Here is a 20,812-nt window from a genome sequence, read left to right as displayed (position 1 = left end):
AGGATAGAGTCCCTATATATTCCTTTGAATGTTCTATTATGTATGAATTAGCAAACTGTCTGTCAAGATTGACGGTAAGGATGGGGGGATGGGGGGCAAGGCCAGTGCCGCACCGCCACCACCCTGTGCTGCCTTTGCCACCTCCAAGGAGGTGGCCTTGCCCCCCCCACTCTGTCCCCGCCATCATGGCTCCATCCCAGCTGTCATTTTCTGCTCCACGTCTGGCCCTGTGCCAGCCCCCCACTTTGTCCCCTTCATCCCTATTGTCATGGTGGCACTCCATCCCCACCATCAGTCTTGATGAGCAGTTTGCTCTGCACGCAGCAGTGGCTGGAGCCACGCCCTGCTGGGAGCTATGCCCCCAAAGAGCATTACAGACAGACAGGTGGACTAGGTCCTTTATATATAGAATTGAATAAAAACTAAAAAATAGGCTGGGCTCAAGTTTTTAATAGAAGGATTACTGTATATTTTTCAGTTATTTTGTGCAAATCAAAAGAGAAATTTAAAATCTGCCAATCAGCAACAGCAGTATTAATGCAACCACTACTGCTTTTTTTGTGACCCCAGAATTGGCAAGTGGCTGAACTCTGGGTGCTACAAGTATAGCTCATGCATCTGAAACCTTAAATTGCCCTGTGCCTGAACTACATATCTCTTTGTGACCCTTTAGGAGAGACAGCAGTGACCCTATTACTGAAAAGTGGAAGTAATTCTACTCACCAGATATCAGGCATGCTTCACCTTAGAGGGAGGTATATGTAAGTGAAGATTGAAATAGGACAGCAGCAGAAGAGAAGACAAAGGGTGCATACAAGCATTACCTTTCTCCTGGTGGAATTGGAATTCCTGGTTGTACAATTGTGCACACAGCCCAAAAATGGTACGTCTCTTAGAAAAATCTACCACCCCGAATCAAGTAGAAATGACCCTTGGAAGAGTTTTTACTGGGGGAATGGGTACAGATATGCTTACCATACCAATGCACATTTACCCTACTGATAGAAGCATTGTTCTCCAACATTCCAATATGCATTGTTCTGGCCTCGAGCACAAGGGAGAGAGCTGCAACTTGGGCTGCACTCTACTCCTGAAGCTCAACCCACAGCAAATCACTTTCCTTAACAGCTTTAAGGCCAGGAAAGCTCAGCCCCTTTCCACAGCTCTGGACTTGTGCAGTAAGGGTGTGTGAAATGGTCTGTATTTGATTCAGATTTTGTACTTCCAGTCCACTTCTAGGTCCACCGCTGAGCATGGGGGGGCACCCCCCTGGCTTGGTGATTGGCCCCTGGGTGCTTCCCCAGACCCAGGAGGCACCAGTTGCTGAGCCAAGGGGCCACAGTGTGCTCCCCGGAAGACCCAGAAATGGACTGGAAGTACTTCTGGTCCACTTCCGGGTCTGCTGTCAAGTGTGCTGGGGAGCCTCCTGTGCTCCTGTGGGATGCTCCATCTGCCCCACCATCTTAGCATTCATGAGCCACCTGGTATCTTGAGGCATGTAGAGAAAACATTTAAAGCTGTGTCTGTCTGAATCATTGAATCTTTCTGAATCAATTTGTAGGGTTCTGATTCAATTCAGAGAGATTTAAGGGTCTCCTGATTCAATTCAGATTTGGAGATTCAGCCACTGAATCAGTCTGAATCTCTGCCAAATCAAATCAGGGACTGAAGCTTCGCACAGCCCCACTGTGCAGCTGTCTGTTCTGCCACTCTGAGCAGGTGGTGGAACCTGACTAGGGTAGACCTGACCTGCCAGCACCTGACTCACCAGCATGTGACCCTGACCCTACCAGCTGGTAGCTGGTGGGTCAGGAGCTGGCAGTTTGGCATGCAGGCAAGGAACCAGCCCTGCCCCCTGCCTTAGTGAGACAGCATGCAGGGAGCTAGCAGTGGTCTCAGCTCTGGTCCCAGTTGCAGCTAGGTAGGTCTCAGGCCCACCCCCAGCATCTGACCATGACCCCCAGTACCAGACCAAGCAACATCTGACTCCAATGAGCCTCACTTAACCTGTGCTGGAACTGGGTCCATTGAGTGATGCCAGAGAGGGTAATGATCTATTACAGACTGTTTGAGGGTAAAATGACAGGTTTTAAAAGACAGCAGAAGTGCACTGGGTCTCAAGTCTCAAAGCCAGACAGCTGAAAGGGAAGGAGGGGAGGAAAGGGTGTTGTGGGCAAAAGGGTCATGGTCCCATAGGGTTTTCAGCCAGTTAATTGTGACTTGTGCCATTGGCTGTTGTTGGCTGCTTGCAGCAGCAAAGGGGCACTCTGGCTGGGTAACATCAGGAGTACAGGCTGTCTGTGGACCACCCACTCAGCCCCTGTCACATTTGTCCTGGGCTCCCGTGGTAGTTTTTTCCTACTAGAAGAACAAAATAGCAGGATTATATCTGATCTTTTGAATGCTTGTATGCACCTAAACATAGAGGTGTGCTACCTCCTTTACCTTCCCTTTTGGTGGGAAAACCAAGCCATTTTTAGCTGGAATTATTTTAAGTTTTTGGTTACACTAAGGGTGAAGTTACACAGTACACTTAGACCATACTAAAATTGGGGAATGTTTTGTGGTGTTAAAGATGTATGTTGACAGAAGTCGCATATTGAGGGTTAATACCATTTCTTGTCTGCACAGCTCTCACTTGCCACTAGAGGGCTGGCAAACAGAGCCCTATCTAGGGGCCAGGACATCTGGGCTGTATCCCATCTCCTATTCTGGGACCAAGTTGCCAGGCTGTAGCCCACTGAAAGAATGGCACCATGAGGAAGCATACTTCTTCACTCCCTATGGCTTCATGATCCCACCAGGCTAAACCCCATGGTCTCTGTGCTGGTAGCATTGTCCTCTCCCCACCCCAATCCTAAGATCGTATGGGGGGGGATGCAGGAGGAAGCCATAGCCCCCATGAAGGTGCCTGGCCAGGGGAGAGCCAGTGGCCTTTGTGAAAAATAGGGCAGGCTGCATGAAAAAAATTCAATTAACCTTAAATATATGGAGTTTTCGGTAGTAGAACTTTCATCTGGAGTCAGGCAAAAGCTACAGTAAAGGCACAGTCCTCTCTGGGGATGGCTGGGGGGAGAGGGGATGGGCCTGGGATTGGGTTGGGTGGCTGGGATTAGGTTATTGGGGTTCATGTAGCATAGCCCTGTCCCCCTATTCCCCACCCCAGGATGGGAATGTGGGGGGCATGTGGAGGGAAGCCACAGCCCCCATGCCTCTCTGCCTTCCAGCTCCATGCTCTCACTACTGTAATCCTCTTACTGGCACTGGCAGAACCTTCTCCTCAGCCATACCAACCCTTGGATGGGAGGATGGAAAGGTCATCCACAGAGCTGGAGTAGCAGGGGCTGGGATGCTGGAGGACTGCAAAATGCATATTTTATCTCTGTGGAGCAGACTGAAGTTACCCTAACATGAGCTGGGTAGCATGGCCCAGAGTTAACCCTCACCTGAAGTGGCATAACTTTGAGATGCTTAAAGGCCACTTAGCACAAATTAATGAGCTTTAACTGCAGACACTCATGTTTTAAGTGCCCTTGGTATGGCCTAAACACCAATACAGTATAACTTCACTCTTAATGAGTCAGAAGGCTGAAGAAATCTACCTCACCTTGAACAGTAGGGATATGGTCAAACCAGCTGTACTGTCCTTCAATTATTGGGACCTTCTTTGACTGCTACAAGCGGGGTGCCTATGGGATGAAATAACCCCTATTTTATTTATAACCCAATTAAAAATATTTTCCTGCCTAAAATCCATGGTTATTTTTAAATTCATAGGACATAACATCCAGAAACTATGAATAAAACCACATCTATATGTCAAGTGCTTTCAGAGTGAGTGAGTTTTGCTTCATGTTGACTATGCTAACAACAGACTCCTTTGACATCTACTCATTTTGCCTTTGCAGTTTTAAACAACACTCAATACCATAAGCCAGTGTGTTTGGAACTCTTTCCTTTTTTGTCTCCTCCTATTTAGCTCTCTATGGGTCAGATCTTGCATTAGATGATCTTGCACCATATACAAATTAAATTTGTTTTCAGCAGTAATCCCAATCTATTATGAAAGTATAGACAATTGAGTTAAGTTGGTCCCAATATTTGATTTCTTTTTAGAATATTCTATTAATCCTTGTATTTACTTTGTGTTTTCATATTATTTGAATTATTATGGATCATTGTTCTCCACCTTAGGATGCATAGTAGACTGGAAGCTGAATCATGTTTAATAGGCACTGACTCATGCTAGGATTTGTATGGAGATACACTTATCGAAGGAAAGGCAGAATTACTACTGTAGTAGTAGGTAGTGGAAACATTCTTGTGTATCTGGTAGCCATCTTGGGTGACTCTGAGTAGCCCTTCGAAGTGTCCTGCATTCAGGGCATATTAAAAGCTAACATTTTTCTGGGAGAGGGCATGAGACCTGTTAGTATTCCAGTTACTGAGCAGAGGTAGTTGGGAAATGATACTTCCCTCTTGCTGCTGTTTTTATTTCATGAAAGGAGCAGTTATTGCCCAGTGCTTTGAGATGTTCTCCTTTTTTTATTTCTTTTTGAAGTAAGTGGGAGCTTAAAGTTCTCTGCTATCATCAATGGTGGTATTTAGATCATCATAAATGAAACATTATCCCATTATCCCATTTATTTTATGCTACATAGCTATTTTTTAACTCAAAAAAGGTAAAATACTGCTATTTTTCAGCATCACTTTGCACATATATAGTATATCCTTCATAAAAAGACTTATTAAAGATTTTTAAAATTAAAAAAGAAAATAAAGCAGAATCATGGAAATATTACCATTTTAAGTTGAAGTTGCCATTGAGAGACCACTAGATAAAGCAGTGCTGATGATTAGATTATTTCTGAGAAGCAAAGTATGTTCAGTGCATATAGCATGCGTCTAAAAGTCAGAGGATCTGCTTCTGTTCCCATGATCTGCTGTTGAGGTAGTATGGCATGCCAGAAGCCATTTTGTCACAATTCTTTTGTGACAAAATGCTTCGTAACTTCCTTGGGATGCAACTGAAAGCAAGGAATTATATTTTTTTTAAAAACAAAGCTTTCAGTAACCTGTACTTAAATTATGCAGGTGGATGCTTTGTGCCAGATATTGTATAATTCATTCACATTTGATTGCCTTGTCCTGCTTCTCTGCAACCCAGCTGGGATATTGTACATTGCTAATGCTGCAGAGATTCTCCCCAGTTATTTTTGGCCATATGGGGGACATCTTGGCAAAGCTGCCCCATCTCCCCTGCAATTCCCTCTTCTGAAGCAAAACTCATAGAGAGGTGCTCAAATGAGGAGTTGGGTGATAGTGGGTGCCCCAGTGTGCTGATGCTAGTGGGTATTTGGTGCACAAAAAAGCTGATGGGGCAGAGGGAAAGAACATAGAATTGAAACAGTGGGTGGCAGGGATGAAAGGTAGGATGTAGCATAGGGATGGAATGGGGAGAGCAAGACTGAAGGTTGGGACACAAAATTGCGTGAGGCCTGAAATGAAGGAAAAGAAATTAGGAGAATATGAACAGCTGGTAGTCTGCAGGACCAGAGTGGGAAAGATGACTCCCACACTTCCTAAGGGAACCTAGTTCTCTGTGTATTTGTGTGGAGGGACTGGCTCTCCACATATTTTTTCCTGGAGATTCCTTATAGAAATACTTCCATCTTGCTGCTGCTATTTTTATTTCATGGAAGAAGAAATATTTATTACCCAGTACTGTTCTCCCCTTTCAATTTTTTTTAAAGGAAATAGGAGCTGGAAATGATTTGCCACCTGAAAGTGGTGTTCAGCCCATCATAAATTGAGGTTCTAACTCTGTGATTGCACTCAGTGACAATAATACCTTGTATCACATCTCAAAATTTACCTTTCAAATCAGTTGGTTCCCAACTCAGAAAAAAGTTTGGATAATAATCCACCAAAACAATAAACTGCAAAACTCTTTGGATTTCAGCCTTCAATGGTCTGTGTGTGTGGAGACCCCAGCGTCTGTGCAGAGCCCAGGTCCTAAACATGTTATGTTATCTAAAGTAGAGGAATGCAACAAAGCCAACAAATACGGCAAATGTTCCATCAGGCTCCCAGGTTCTTTTCATAGTTAGATACCCCTTGTAAACAGAAAGATAAGACATGAAAGCTAAATTATTTTCCTTATTATCCTCATGCTTAAATGTATGTTACATGCAAAAAAAATCTAGTTTTTCTCAGTGATTTAAATTTATTATTATTTCACCTACAATAAACACAAGACCTGTTTCTTTATAATGAGAAAATTATACTAAATCATTGCAAAGAATGTCAACTTTCTAATGGTAGTAGTTGGTATTTTTCCCCCAGACGTGCATGTTTCATTTTGATGTTCAGTTCTTTCTTTGCTTGCTTGCCTTGTTTATTCCCTGAAATTTATGAAATTTCAAATAAATAAAAAATTAGCAGCTGCTCTGCATAGTAAGATAATAGGAGGACCTTCAGCTGTAATTGTCCTTAATCTTTGTAAAATACATGTGTGTACATTAAAAAAAAAGTTATCTGAATTTTCTATGTTTAATGTGTACTGCGGTTAAACTACTTGTTTTTTCCCTGCCTGCTCTTTCAAGATGCCAATTAGGAATAATGGGAAGCAAGGGGTAGGCTAAGCATTGCAGTGCATTGTTGTTTCCATCTGTCTGTGATTATTCCAGCCAACAGTTTAAAACACTTTTATGCCCCATCATGCTCCCATTGAAGTTAATTGGGGACTTTGCCATTAGGTTTGATGGGAGTAGGATTGGGCTCTGCACTGTCGTTGTTGTGTTCATTGCGTTTTTTCTTGTCTGTGAAACTGCCACCCACCCATGCATGTGTTTGCCAGGTTTATTTATTTGTGCTCTTTTTACCGATGGGCTTGTTCTTCTGATGTTTCAGGCTAAGTATTATAAGCGGAGAAGGGAAAAGGGGATTGTTGGGTTAACTGTCAGCTGAAAATGTTTTTCTCGTTGTCACTGTGTGGGACTGAGTCTTTCCTTCAGTTCTTAGAATCAAACAAGATTTCTAAATATGTTGTCACATGGCTGAATTTTACAGACTAGGTTATAATATATATTTTTAAATATTTACTTTTATGACAATATTTAGCAACTTACAATGAAATCAGAATTATTTTTTAAATTGCTACCAACTTGTATGAAAATTACAATGTGAGGGAAGTTGTTTCTTTTCTGTAATTGATACAGTTTTGGAAATATAGGTTTTGGATGAAATTTTAAGAATAATACAAAGAGATTTTCATTTTCCGTTATTGGGTCATTGTGAAAAAATATTGACAACTGACAGAAATACCCATAATCCTATTTTCATGCAAACCTGACTTTGATCCTGAAGATATAGGGCCACCAAACTATCTTACTTGTTGTTTCTTAAAATTAACTCTGAAGGCTCATGAAGCTGAAGAAGAAGCCCGTATGAACCCAGAATATGCAGACAGAATGAAACAGCTTGACAAAGAGGCATCATACTACCGAGAAGAATGTGGCAAAGCTCAGGCCGAGGTTGACAGACTGCTAGAAATCCTCAAGGAAGTGGAGAATGAGAAGAATGACAAAGATAAGAAAATTGCAGAGCTAGAAAGGTAATTTTTATGTTATTGCTGCTGATTTGGATTTTAATTATATGGGCTATATCATGGATTTACTGTATATGGAATAATATTACATAAGTAAAGCATCAATCAAATAGAGGATTTTTGATGTCAAATCAAATTGCTTTCCAAGTTAGAAGTGTATTTAAGAAACATGACACTGTTGAATTTTAAATATATTTGGGATCTCAACTTTTCTAGAAAAGCTGTTGTACTACATGGCACAGATTATACACTGCTTACATAACACCCACAATACCTTCATGAGGCATTGCATTAGGGGAGAGAAATGTTTGTTGTTGTTTTTACTGCTACTTCACTAGTAGTAGCGAAAGCCAAAATAAAAACCAATCCAGACATTTGTCCTTTTCTGAAACACCATTTCTACTTCTGAGGAGTTACTTAACTGTAGCTTTGGGTGTTTTTCAGAGGCATTGGGTGCATCTACACAAGGCACTTTACTACACAGTAGACTAAAATACTGCACAGTAAGGCATCATCATGTAATCGTGCAAAGTAGCTATTGTGTAGTTAATTCGGCTAATCCACGGTTTTCTACTACCCGTATATATAGGTAGCAAGTAGATTAACTAAGCATTAGCTATGGCTCAATAGTGCATGTGTAAATGCTGCTTGGGAACAATTTGCTTCCAGTCAGCCCACACAGCAGGGGGTCTGATGCTGTCTGGCAAAAGCCCAATGTTGGGCAAACCTGTGCCAGCTGCAGGGGCAGATGTCTCCCTACAATGTGAAGATCAGGACCGTCCTGATCCCCATGTGGCCAGGAGAGCTGTCCCACCAGCCAGGACTGTTACATCCCTGCCATATGAGGATCAGGTCAGGACCCAAACCCCATGCGGCCAGTAGAGGTGTCCCCACCTGGTAAGGACCCAACCCAGTCCCCATGGGACAGCTCTCCTCCCCTACATGGGGATTGGGAACAGCCCCATGCTGCCTGTCATCCCTGGACTGGCACAAAGGGGAACCTGGAGTTCCTCTTGGCTACTGCACTGGGGCAGAGCAGGGCAGGGCAGGGGGGCAAGAACATACCTGGTCTTAACTGCTCCCATTCGGAGCAGATTTTCTCCAAAGTGGGTACACGTGTAGACCCACAGTTTACTGTTCCTTATTTTAATGCACAGTAACCTCACTGCACATTAATTGTATGGGTAGATGCACCCACTGCACACTCTTTCTTATCCTTACAAATATTCTCAGATGCTGGCTCCTTCCCTTTTCTTTTATTAGTAAGGATGTTTTGCAGCCTTTCATCAGCAGAGGTAGGGAAGTGGAGGGATCCACTTACCTTGTTCCTTTTAAAACGAACAGTACCCGAAGTTTCTTCTGAAGATTATGCTCTAGGTTGCACTGTGAAATTCCTTAGTTTCTGGCAAACCTCTTCCTCTCCCTAAACTGAGCTATCTTTATGGAAAGTAAGGATGATACCTTGTATACTCAGGTCTTTCACAAACTTGGTCTCAAGAGTTTGTATAATGAAAGGAGAGTGTCAAGGTACCAAAAGTGAGATCTAACTGTTGATAAATCCTGTTTGTCTAACACCATTAGACAGAGTGCAGCAGCCTCCTACCAGAAAGATCTTGCCAGGAGAGGTGCAGGAAATGTTAGTTATCATCAGGAGAGGGAGCCAGGATCTGCTTAGGGAGGGAAGATTGTATAAATGACTGCTGGGGCATCTTCAAACGGTTTAAAAATTGGACAATCTCTCAAAGGGCATATCTGGTTGTTTACAGAAAAGGAAACATCAACCTTTACAATTCACCTTTTGCCAAATTTTTACTTGATTTATATATTTGCAGACTCTTGACAGTAATTACTTGTGAATGCTGTAGAATTTTAAATAGTGTAGTGTTTAGAGTTTAATTGGTGATAAACTTTTTTCTAAGCATCTCTTTCTTTTACTTTAGAACATAGAGGTATCAGAAAAATATAAAAATAGTGTGGATTTGAGTGGCTGGGCTAAGCAGGTGTTGGAGGAACTTATGAAGGGGCAGCACTTACTCGACCCATGAACCCAAGTTCTTTATGGTCTTAAAAATCTAGGAAAATTGGAGGCAGAATCAGTGAATCATGGGAACTGTAGCTTGAAAGTTGTAGTGTAGTGACCTGGTAGGTGGTGGGAGGTTCCTACGTAGTTGAGTTTCACCACGGTACTTACTGTGGGAGATGTGTGATACGGGTAGCAATGGTGTTGAGTTGTCTTTACTAGCAATGGTATTGAGACTTCTTACAGTAAATAATATCAATTTTTTCCCTCCAGAAAGGAGACAAAAGGTCTGAGTATCTGTGTGCTGTTTTTTAGATCTGTGGGAAGCAATATTGTAGTAAATTAGGTAGAATAAATTGGCCCAGAAGTCAAAGATCTTAATATGACCTTGTGATTGTACTATGTGAGACAATAAGATTAGTGGTTTCAAGTTCAGAGATCTCTGCCTGCTTAGTCCTATGGCAAATAGTATCATTAAAATATTTTAGCTTGTTATTGCAGTTTACAAATAATAACAATAACAATAATTTGAAAGGTACGATCTGAAATAAGACTTTTATGTTAACAGCTTCCTTTATTAACTTTCACTTTGGCTACATAGATTTCTTAGTGGGAAAAAATCTGTTTGCTATTCTTTTATATGATATTCAGGATGTTAATAATTTTTTTTGTGGGGGGAGCAAAAATGCTTTCTAAAAGATGGGAAGAGACACATAACAGGGATGGGAAGAAAACAGGAGAGAGAGAAAATTATATTTTTGTTTCTTCTGCTGACTACTTGCAACCTTTCTGTTAGGGAGAGACAGATATAGTGCATGTTCTAATAAGCCAGTCTGAGTCCATGCAACTTGTGGGACTGAAAGATACTTTAAGATGTTCTCTTAGCTGCCTTTGTCACAGGTTCAGGGTGATGTTTGAAAACATTGTCTTAGCCAACTGAGCCAGGCTCTCAATGAACAGATGGCATAAAAGTGGATAGGAAAGAGAAGAAATGAGGAAGGAAAGGGAAAAGAGACACAAAAGGAAGGATAGAAGACATAAATGCAAGTCTTGCATTCCTGATGTAGGAGGTAGGGAAGTGGCTTTAATAAAGTTTCATAGTTTCTAGGGTTGGAAGGGACCTGAGTAGATCATCTAGTCCAACCCCCTGCCATGGCAGGAAAGATTAGTGGGGTCAAACGACCCCAGTAAGGTGTACATCTAGCCTCCTCTTAAAGACCTGCAGGGCAGGAGCCAGCACCACTTCTCTTGGAAGTTGGTTCCAGATCCTAGCTGCCCTGACCGTGAAGTAGCGCCTCCTGATATCTAGCCTAAATCTACCCTCTGCCAGCTTGTGACTGTTATTTCTAGTCACTCCTGGTAGTGTTCGGGGGGAACAGGGACTCCCCCAATGCCTGCTGATCCCCCCTGACTAGTTTGTAACAGGCCATTAGATCCCTCCTCAGCATTCTCTTGTGGAGGCTGAACAGGTTCAGGTCCCGTAGCCTCTCCTCATAGGGCCTGCCCTGCTGCCCCCTGATCATGCAAGTGGCCCTCCTCTGGACCCTCTCCATGTTGTCCACATCCTTCTCGAAGTGCGGCGCCCAGAACTGGACACAATAGTTCAGCTGCAGCCTGACCAGTGCCACATAGAGGGGGAGGATCACCACCTTGGGCCTGCTTGAGATGCATCTGTGGATGCATGACAAGGTGTGGTTGGCCTTCCTGACTGCCTCTCCACACTGCCAGCCCATATTCATCTTGGGGTCAATGATGACTCCAAGATCCTTTTCCGCCTCTGTGCTGACAAGAGGGGAGTTCCCCAACCTGTAGGTATGGTGCCGGTTGTTCCTCCCCAGGTGCATCACTTTGCACTTGTCAGTGTTGAATCCCATCCTATTCTCATCCGCCCACCCCTGTAACCTGTCTAGGTCTGATTGCAGCCTATTCCTCCCTTCTAACATGCCCACATCCCCCCACATCTTAGTGTCATCAGCAGATTTGAACAGGGTGCTTTTTACCCCCTCGTCCAAGTCACTGATGAAGATGTTGAACAGTGCGGGCCCGAGGACCGAGCCCTGGGGAACCCCGCTGCCCACATCCCTCCAGGTCGAAAATGACCCATCCGCTACCACTCTCTGGGTGTGGCCCTCCAGCTAGTTGGTGACCCAATTGATTGTGTGGGTGTCAACACCACAGTCCCCCAGTTTCTTAATGAGAACAGGGTGAGAGACAGTGTTGAAGGCCTTCCGAAAGTCCAGGAAGACTATGTCCACTGCTACCCCTGCTTCTAATGATTTCGTGATCTGATCATAGAAGGCCACCAGGTTGGTCTGACAGGACCTGCTGCTAATGAACCCATGTTGGTTGGCCCAAGCATGATCTCCCCTGCTGGCCCATCATGGATATGCGCCAGAATAATTTTCTCAAAAAGCTTGCCCAGGATCGAGGTAACTAGCCTATAGTTTCCTGGGTCCTCCTTCTTCCCCTTTTTGAAGATGGGAACCACATTGGCCCTCTTCCAGTCTTCCGGCACCACACCAGCGTACCACGAGTGCTCATAAAGCTGTGCCAAGGGTCCTGCAATGACCTCAGCCAATTCCCTCAGTACTCTAGGGTGGAGTTCATTCAGACCAGCTGATTTGAATACATCCAGTCCCTCCAGAAGTTCCCTAACTAGTTCCTCACTAACTCTTGGCCTAGGTGTGCCTCCCCTGGGGCCTGAGGGGAGCCCAGCGGGGGGGTGACTGTTCCGGTCCCTGTTTAGGAAAACGGAGGCAAAGAAATCATTAAATGTGTTGGCTTTGTTGGCTGGTGTGACGACCAAATTTCCTAACATGTCCTGCAGGGGCCCCACATTACCCGGAACCTTCTTTTTACCCTCTATGTATTTAAAAAAGGACTTCTTGTTGTCCTTGATCTGGGAAGCTAGTCCCAGTTCCATCTCCGCCTTGGCCTTCCTGACCGCCCCCCTACATCCCCGAGCAACTGCAGTATAGTCATCCCTGGTGATGGCCCCTCCTTTTCATTGGGTATATGCCTCCCTTTTTGCTAGGAGACATTCCTGGATGCTTTTGGTTAGCCATGGGGGCTTGTGTGCCCTCCTGCTCCCTTTGATCCATGTTGGGATTACCTCCCTTTGGGCTTGGAGGATCGTGTCCTTATGGAGCGACCACTCTCCTTGGACACCTGGCTCCCCTCCCCTCCAGGACCTCAGTGCTTCCCTGACTATTCTCCTTAGCTCATTGAAGTCCGCCCTCCTGAAATCTAGGGCTGCTGCCTTGCTGTAGGCCTTTGCCACCTTGCGCTGGATGGTGAATTCCAGCAGGCTATGATCACTGTTGCCCAGGTGGTCGAGCACCCGCAGCCCCCTCACCAGGTCGTCTCCTGTGGCCAGCACCAGGTCCAACAAGGCATCTCCCCTGGTGGGGCTGTGCACCTCCTGGGTTAGATGGAGGTCCTGTATTCTCGCTAAGTACCTACGTGAGCAGTCAGATCTGGCTTACTGCTCTTCCCAGCAGATGTCTGGGAAGTTCAGGTCCTCCATGACAACCACATCCTTTGACTTCACTACCTCTGTGAGCTGACTTAAGAATTGCTGGTTGAGCTCTTCCCCTTGGTTGGGTGGTCTGTAGTAGACCCCCACTGTTAAGTCTCTTTCCCCTCGACTGCCTTGTATTCTAACCCAAAGCACTTCAGAGTGCCCCTCCTCTGATTCTTTGTTAATTGATGAGGATGGGTATTACTCCTTAATATAGAGTGCCACGCCCCCACCTTTCCTTCCTATCCTGTCCCTTCTGTACAGCCTATAGCCCTTGATATCCACCGCCCAGTCAAGAGTTGAGTCCCACCACGTTTCAGTGATCCCCACTATGTCCGGGTTGGTGTCAGCTAGCAGGAGGGTGAGTTCCTCCTGCTTGTTTCCCATGCTACAAGTGTTTGTATAGAGGCATTTGAGGCCTTCTGTGGGTGTGTGTACTGGCCCCCTACTTTCAGCATTACTCTGGCCCCTGCCGCTTACCTGTGTATATGTTTTGCTTGTCGGTCTAGGCTGGGCTGTACTTGTGGGTGTTGCTTGGTCTGGCAGTCCGATGATTCCTCCACCCTTGTCTTCTCCTTCTCCCAACAAGCCTAGTTGGTGGTAATGTCATCTGGGTCCTGGCCTCTGGCTCACTATAAATATGTCACCTCTCAAGATCAGGATGAGAACAATGTAACCTTGCTATGGTGGGTCCTGGAGTCCCAGGAGACAGTAGATTGGCAGCCAAGATTGAAACGTTCCCTGCTTTCACCTGTTCTCCTGGTATCAGTGTCAAAATAAAGGACCCCGTACACAGATGTTAGGCTAAATAGTACACTTTCTTATTATTTGGTTAACTAATTAGGCATAATGTGTGGTACACCAATTTTGGTTCATTGATTTCAGGAACTGTACTCTTCTAGTCAATCAGCAACAATCTCAGTGCAACTGCCTGCATCTTGTATAGGTGCTCTCTAGTGAGCGCACACCCGGTTCCAGCTATAGGATGTGTCCCTGGGAACTGTGCGTTGGGTCCCATCCAACCCCAAGGGAGGCCCTGACACTCACCTGCAATGACTTGGTCTTCTTTTCTTCAGTGGTGGGGCTCCTCCTCACAGGTTTTCACAGACCGGGTGTTGCCCTTTGTGGGCATTCTCGGGGTTCCACCTCCCCTACACCCCAGCCATGTGCCAGCCCTCGGGACTGCTGGATGATGAGTCACCAGTCTGTCCCTTTTGAAGTTCTTGTCCACTGTCTTCTCTCCTTGCCCATCCCTTGATGACCTTTCACCCCAGATGACAGCAAGGTGTGGGACCTTCCTCTGCATCTGTTCTCCCTCTGAGGCTTCTGTTGTGCTACCTCAGTCCTCTTTTTTGACCTGGGGTCACTTGGGTGTTCCTTCCCTGGTCCTGGTCTCCATGCGCCCTCCAAAATAAAAGTAACAGAAAAAAAAAGAAAAGAATAATTGAGGTACAGGGCTCTGCCCATCCCACTCACATCTATGGTCCTCGAGATCCCTCAGTGCCGTCTCTTCTTGGCCCAGCTGCCCGGCCGAGCCAGGTGTGTAACTCTTCTAATGGGGTTGAAATTCTTCCTGTGGGTCTCTTTCCAGTCCCCTTCTGAGCTGCCAACCCTGCTGAGTTGCTTTTTGCTGACATCATCTGCTGGCGCCATTCCCAGCCGGCAACAAAAGCAGCTGATGAACCACACTGGCAGCCCCTCTCAGTGCAGCTCTGCTTCTCCTGGGGGTCATAAGTGTGCCCACTTTTCAGGGCTTTCTATTTCTTTCATTGGGCAGGTCAGCCCTGCCTCAGGTCCTGCAGTGGGAGGCTGCCTCCACTTGTGTCCCCTGGGACACAACCCCACCCCCAAGATGCCTTGGAGCTATCCGAGTCTTTTGCTCAGTTTCCTACCTTGTGTCCTTTGTCCCTTTGTTGCCCAGTTTGCTATGTCTGGTGGTCTGTCTTCAACCTCACACCTGGATAAAAAATCTGCCACAGTTTTATTACATCACCCTGGAAAAAGTATTTGAAATTTGAAAGGTTGCAGGGCCAGGGCCCACCTGGTTATTTAGATGTTATCAGTTCTGACTCTGCTTAACCACTGTACGGGTGCATGATCTGTTATAAGCTTGAACTCCCTCCCCATCAGATAGTAACAAAAATTTTCTATGGCCCATTGGATTGCTAAACACTCCCTCTCTATTGTGGCATACTTTTTCTGCGTAGGGAGTAGCTTACGACTCACGTATGCCAGGGGTGTCTCAATCCCAGCATCTTCTTGGGTTGGGATGGCCCCTAAAGCTGTTTCTAAGGCATCTGTCTGCAAGATAATAGTTTTTTGAAAGTTGGGCGTGTGTATCACTACGTCTTCGCGTAACACCTTCTTTAGGAACTTGAAATTATGCCTCATTTCTGCAGTCCATTTTATGGTTCCCATCCTTCGCCTCTTTAGGGCTTCTGTGAGTGGCGCTGCCAATTCTGAGAAACAGGGCACAAACTGCCGGTAATAATTGGTCAACCCCAGGAATGACCATAGTTGTCTGTTGTTTTGGGGCATCATAAAGTTGCGGATAGTTTCTACTTTATCCACTAATGGTCTGATAGTACCCCACCCTATTAGGAAGCCCAAATACTTAATCTGTCTCTAGGCCAGAGTGCACTTCTGTGGGTTTGCTGTCATCCCCACTTCTCATAGTTCCATGAGAATGGCTTATAGTGCTCTGATGTTGGGCCCATATCCAGGTGAAGATGATGGTATCAACAATATACGCAACAGCGTAACTGGCATGTGGTGCCAGAATCTGATTCATTAAGCATTGAAACATTGTGGCCACCCCATGGAGTCTGAATGGCATCTGAATGAACTCGTATAGGCCCCATGGGGTCCCAAAAGCGTCATGATGTAGAGCACATTCCCTGTATGTTCCACTAGCTCGGTTACGTGAGGCATTGGGAAAGCATCGAAGACAACCACAAAGACAGCAATGATAATCCATGCACAAGTGGAGTGATCCATCTGGTTTGGGGACAGAGACCAGGGGGCTCCAGCAAGGGCTTCTTGATGGTTGTATCACCCCTTGCTCTAAGGTTCTCGTGATCTCCTTGCAGATCTCCCCAAGGAGGTGATGTGGCATGGGCCGCCACCTCTCTTGCACTATCATTCCTGGTAAAGTGTTTATCATATGGCACACTCCCTGGGCCCAACCTGGTTCTTCCCAGAAGATGTCCCTGAACTTTGTATCATCACCTTCATCTTGCCTTCCTGAAGGGCCGAGAGTTCTTTGCTTGTCTAGACATGGTCTTCCGGGCAGGTCGTTGGTCCCCCTCTCACTAGTCCCTGTGGTCCTAGAGCTTTTGCTTCGCTCTCTGTAAACATGGTCCATCCTTTGGGCTCAAGTCATTGTCGCAGAAGGTTCATGTGATAGATCTGTTTTTCCCATGGTGCCCTGGCCTATGGACCTTGTAGTCCACTGGACCAACCCTGCAGACTACCTCAAAGGGGCCTTGCTACTGTATCAAGAGCTTGCTTGCAGAAGTTGGCAGGAGTACCAGGACCCTCTGACTGGGCCTGAACTCCCTTTCCTTTGTGGGGGCATTGTACCTAGACTTCTGTCGCTGTTGTGCCTCCTAGAGGTTGTTCTTGGCCAAGTTCTGCACCACCTGTATGCGCTGTTGGAATTCCTGCTCATAGGTAGTTGTGGTTGTCACTGTACCCAAGTCCTGCTCCCAACCTTCCCATAGTGCCTGCAGCAGACCTCAGGGCTGGTGTCCCAGGATGAGTTCAAACAGTGGGTACTTTGATGAGTCCTGTGGGGTGTCTCAGATGGCGAACAAAACCAAAGGGAGTAGCAAGTTCCACTTCTGGGGATTGCCCTGTATGCATCGTCATAACATCCTATTTATTGTGCCATTGAGGCACTCTACGAGGCCGTTGGTTTGTGGATGGTACACTGAGGTTCTTAGGTGTTTTATCTGTAGTGTACAACACGTGACCTGCAGTACTCGTGACAAAATTTCACCCTTAGTTGGTCAAAATGTCCTTGGGTATTCCCACCTGAGCATCCATTTTATCAACTCCTTGGTGATTTGTGGGGATGTTGCCTCCTTGAGTGGGCTCGCTTCTGGATACTACGTAACATAGTCAATGAACACCAGCACATACTGATGTCCCACGCTGCTCCGAGGTAGGGGCCCCATCACATCCATCGCTATCCAAGGATGAATTGGCCGGTCCCCAGGGGGTCATCCCATCCCCATGCCAAATCAAGTGCACATGACACCTACTCTGGCCCCTCTGGGAGCCATGTCATATGCAGTGTGCATCTCAAAGCAGTCGGGGTGAACACTGAGTGCAGCATAGATCACATTGCAGCTGGAATGGGTGCCGTGAGTAATGTGGATTCTGGAGTAGCTGGAATGGGCATCACAGGTGTACAGTCCAGCTAGTGCAAAAGCAATATGTAGCACAGATCCTGGAGTGGCTGGGATGGGTGCCACACTACCCACAGTGTCCACTGACCTGCCTTGTTGCCTATTCTGGCTGCTCCAGGATCTGTATCACATAAAGGACCCTGGCACCTGGTCAGGCATATTGGCTGGTGATTTGAAGAGGAGGCAGAGCATAGGATCTTATACACTCCACCTCATTTGACACCTTGCAGCTGTCTAAATTTTGCTTCACTAGGGTTTCTTTACTCTCCCATGAAATCCCTAATGGGAAACTCAGAATCTCTACACAAGCACATTTTACAGAAATAGTCTGTATTAAAATAACTACAACTTTTATAGAAGCATGTCTGTACATGGTCTGTTCTCCTCTCCTTGCCCTAGTTTGTTGAAGTTTTACTGTATTTTGTAGTTTGTAAAATGTGGTGTAGGATGTGAATATCTTTGCCTTTTCTCCCCTTTGTTTTCTGTTCAGAACATGTGGCTAGCTGTGCCCCTCTTGCTGTGAGATTTCTTATGAAAGTGAGTGCTCTGCCCAGGCACTCTGGCCTTGGTGTATATGCTATTGCTATGCTGACTTCTTTCTGGCACTACAAGATAATTTCTCTCTTAAACTGTACAACATATCTTTTTTTTGGTTTGAGCTATGGAAGTTCTATATCATTATTATTTCAAGCTATATTGTTCTTAACATTATTAAATATACTTTCATTTCAATGTTTATAAATGAATACGTAAAATTGAAAACTTCTTTTCTTGCTCATGTTTTTGTGATAAGGAATTTAATAGAATTCACTGATTCATTGGAACCTGACAGGCCATGTTGTGAGCACTTCTGCTATGGTCTTGAACTTGCAATCTCTAGGCTATTAACTGTGTGCCTTAGCACCTGCACCACCCTAACTCTGATGTTAAAAGTTGATATGGGGATAAGTTTGGGGTTTATGGACTCAAGTAAGACTTAAGACAGAAAGAGTAATTATTTTTTAAACCAAATAGTGTACAAATATATTAGAGTATTTAAAATTTTCAAAAGGAGGTATCTGGTTCAGGATCCAGAGTACTTCATTAGTAAGTATTCATAACAGACTGAGAAAAATTATTAGTAAAACCAAAGAAGCTTTTATGCATATGGTAATTCTCTTTGATTTAAATGTGCTGTTTTTGCCTCAGAGCATATCTTGCTTCCAACTGTTTAATAAATTAACAGATGCCCATGGGGCATACTATACATCGTGTATATTGTATGTTGGTCTGTTTCTTAAATAACTCTTTTTATACAGGATAAGACTTTTGTTTTTTAAATTGGTCCTTCTTACAGCAAGATAAATTTTCAAGATTTCTCCTCTGCTAATACTGTTTGATCTCTTCTGTATGTCACACTTTTGTGCTATGTATAATTATAATAATTTTCAATAAGGTCAAGCATAAGTATTATAAATACAATATAATTATAATATAATAATAATTTTCAATAAGGTCAGGCATAAATTGGGAAGTTATTAGGCTGGTGAAAATGGGGATTACCATAAGGACTGTACCATGGATAACGACCTGACTGAAGGGAAGATGATCGTCAGATTATGCTGAAGGGGGAACTGTTAGGCTAGGGACAGAAGTTACACATAAACTGGTATAAGTGATCGGAAACTGGTTGAAATCCGTAACACAACAGAAGTTCTGTGCACATAAACTGCTTTGAAAATGGCCTAAACTGGTTTAAGATAAACCTGGATGGCAGTCATGGGAAAAGTTCATAAAAAATGTTAAAGTTAAAATTGGCAGCCTTTAAAATTAACTTGAGTTAAGTTAAAAGTTAAATATTTCCACTTCCAACTAGTTAAAAGGTAAGTTAAGGAAAGAGTAACTAGTTAAAAGTAAGTTGATTCTTGAGAAATGTGTGAAACACAGTAAATTGCCTCTTAGCATCATTTTTGATTTTCAAATGCAATGAGTGGGTTTCTTTTCCATAAGCCCACATAAGCACACTAATTTACTCAGAACTCACCTTGCTTTACCTGAAAACAATGTTATGCTTATACAGTTTTCAGAATAACAATTTACTAACACCTATGTAATGTTAGATCCTTCTCACCCTCTCCATGTGAAGTACTTTGTAAAAGTCAATGCATCATATAAGCATATGAGAATAACAGAAAGGAGATATTCATAGCCAGGTGACAAATTAAAGCTGTTTCCACAGAAAACCTCTGTTGTTACAAATTTTATTGCTTAAAAGGTAACAAAAGGGTATGAAATACATCTGAATTATAAATAATGAAAGTGTCTGAAAATCCAAATTAGATTGAAATGAGAAAATTAGTTTAAATGAGAAAAAGAATGTTCAGTTGCATAGCAGAAACTTTTTGAACATGCTTATTCAACTTCAGCAAAAACTGCATTTCAAAATTTACATCTGACAATTTTCCTCTTCTGTGTTGCAAAACTAAGCCGCCACTACTGAACAGTCACTCTACATGGGCAGATGAGGGAATGCTAGTGTTATAACAGATTAATAGTTTCATAGTTGATAGGGTCAGAAAGGACCTGAGCAGATCATCAAGTCCAACCGCCTGCCATGGCACAAGAGAGTGCTGGAGTCAAATGACCCCAGCTAGGTGATTATCTAGCCTCTTTTTGAAGATCCCCAGGGTAGAAGCAAGCACCACTTCCCTTGGAAGTTAGTTTCAGATCCTATCTGCCCTCACTGTGAAGTAGCGCCTCCTGAAGTCTAGCCTGAATCTACTCTTAGTCAACTGATGGCTGTTATTCCTAGTTACTCCTAGTAGTGCTCGGGGGAACAGGGTCTCTCCCATTCCCTTGGAATGTCCCCCTTGGTAAAGTGCAGTGCCCAGAACTGGACGCAGTACTCTAAATGTGGCCTGACCAATGTTACATGAAAGAGGAGGGTCACCTCCTTGGACCTGCTCGTGTTGCATCTGTGGATGCATAACAAGGTGAGGTTGGCCTTACTGACCGCGTGCTCATATTGGTGGCCCATGTTCATTTTGGAATCAATAATGACTCCAAGATCCTTTTTTTGCTTCTATGCTGATGAGAAGGGAGTTCCCCAGCCTGTAGGTATGCTGCTGGTTCTGCCTCCCCAGGTACAGTTCCTTGCACTTGTCAGTATTGAAACCCATCCTATTCTCATCTACCCACCCCTGTAACCTGTCCAGATCTAATTGTAGCCTGTTCCTCCCTTCTAATGTGTCCACTTCTCCCCATGTCTTAGT

At 44.5% G+C, this 20,812-nt stretch overlaps 1 protein-coding gene across 1 annotated transcript in view; it reads left to right on the top strand.

Annotated features, from left to right (window-relative positions):
* ERC2 (ELKS/RAB6-interacting/CAST family member 2) overlaps nucleotides 1–20,812 on the top strand; it is a 1,102,519-nt gene that overhangs the window by 519,245 nt on the left and 562,462 nt on the right. Inside the window, exon 11 of the mRNA XM_090022087.1 lies at nucleotides 7,422–7,615. Within this exon, the coding sequence (XP_089878213.1) occupies nucleotides 7,422–7,615 (194 nt within the window). The remainder of the gene's footprint in view (nucleotides 1–7,421; nucleotides 7,616–20,812) is intronic.

Source organism: Crocodylus siamensis, chromosome 11 (genome assembly GCF_052110815.1).
Source record: "Crocodylus siamensis isolate JL-2025a chromosome 11, ASM5211081v1, whole genome shotgun sequence".
Lineage (NCBI taxonomy): Eukaryota > Metazoa > Chordata > Crocodylia > Crocodylidae > Crocodylus > Crocodylus siamensis.
Note: the sequence above shows the minus strand (reverse complement) of the source record. Positions and strands in the feature narration are given on the sequence as shown.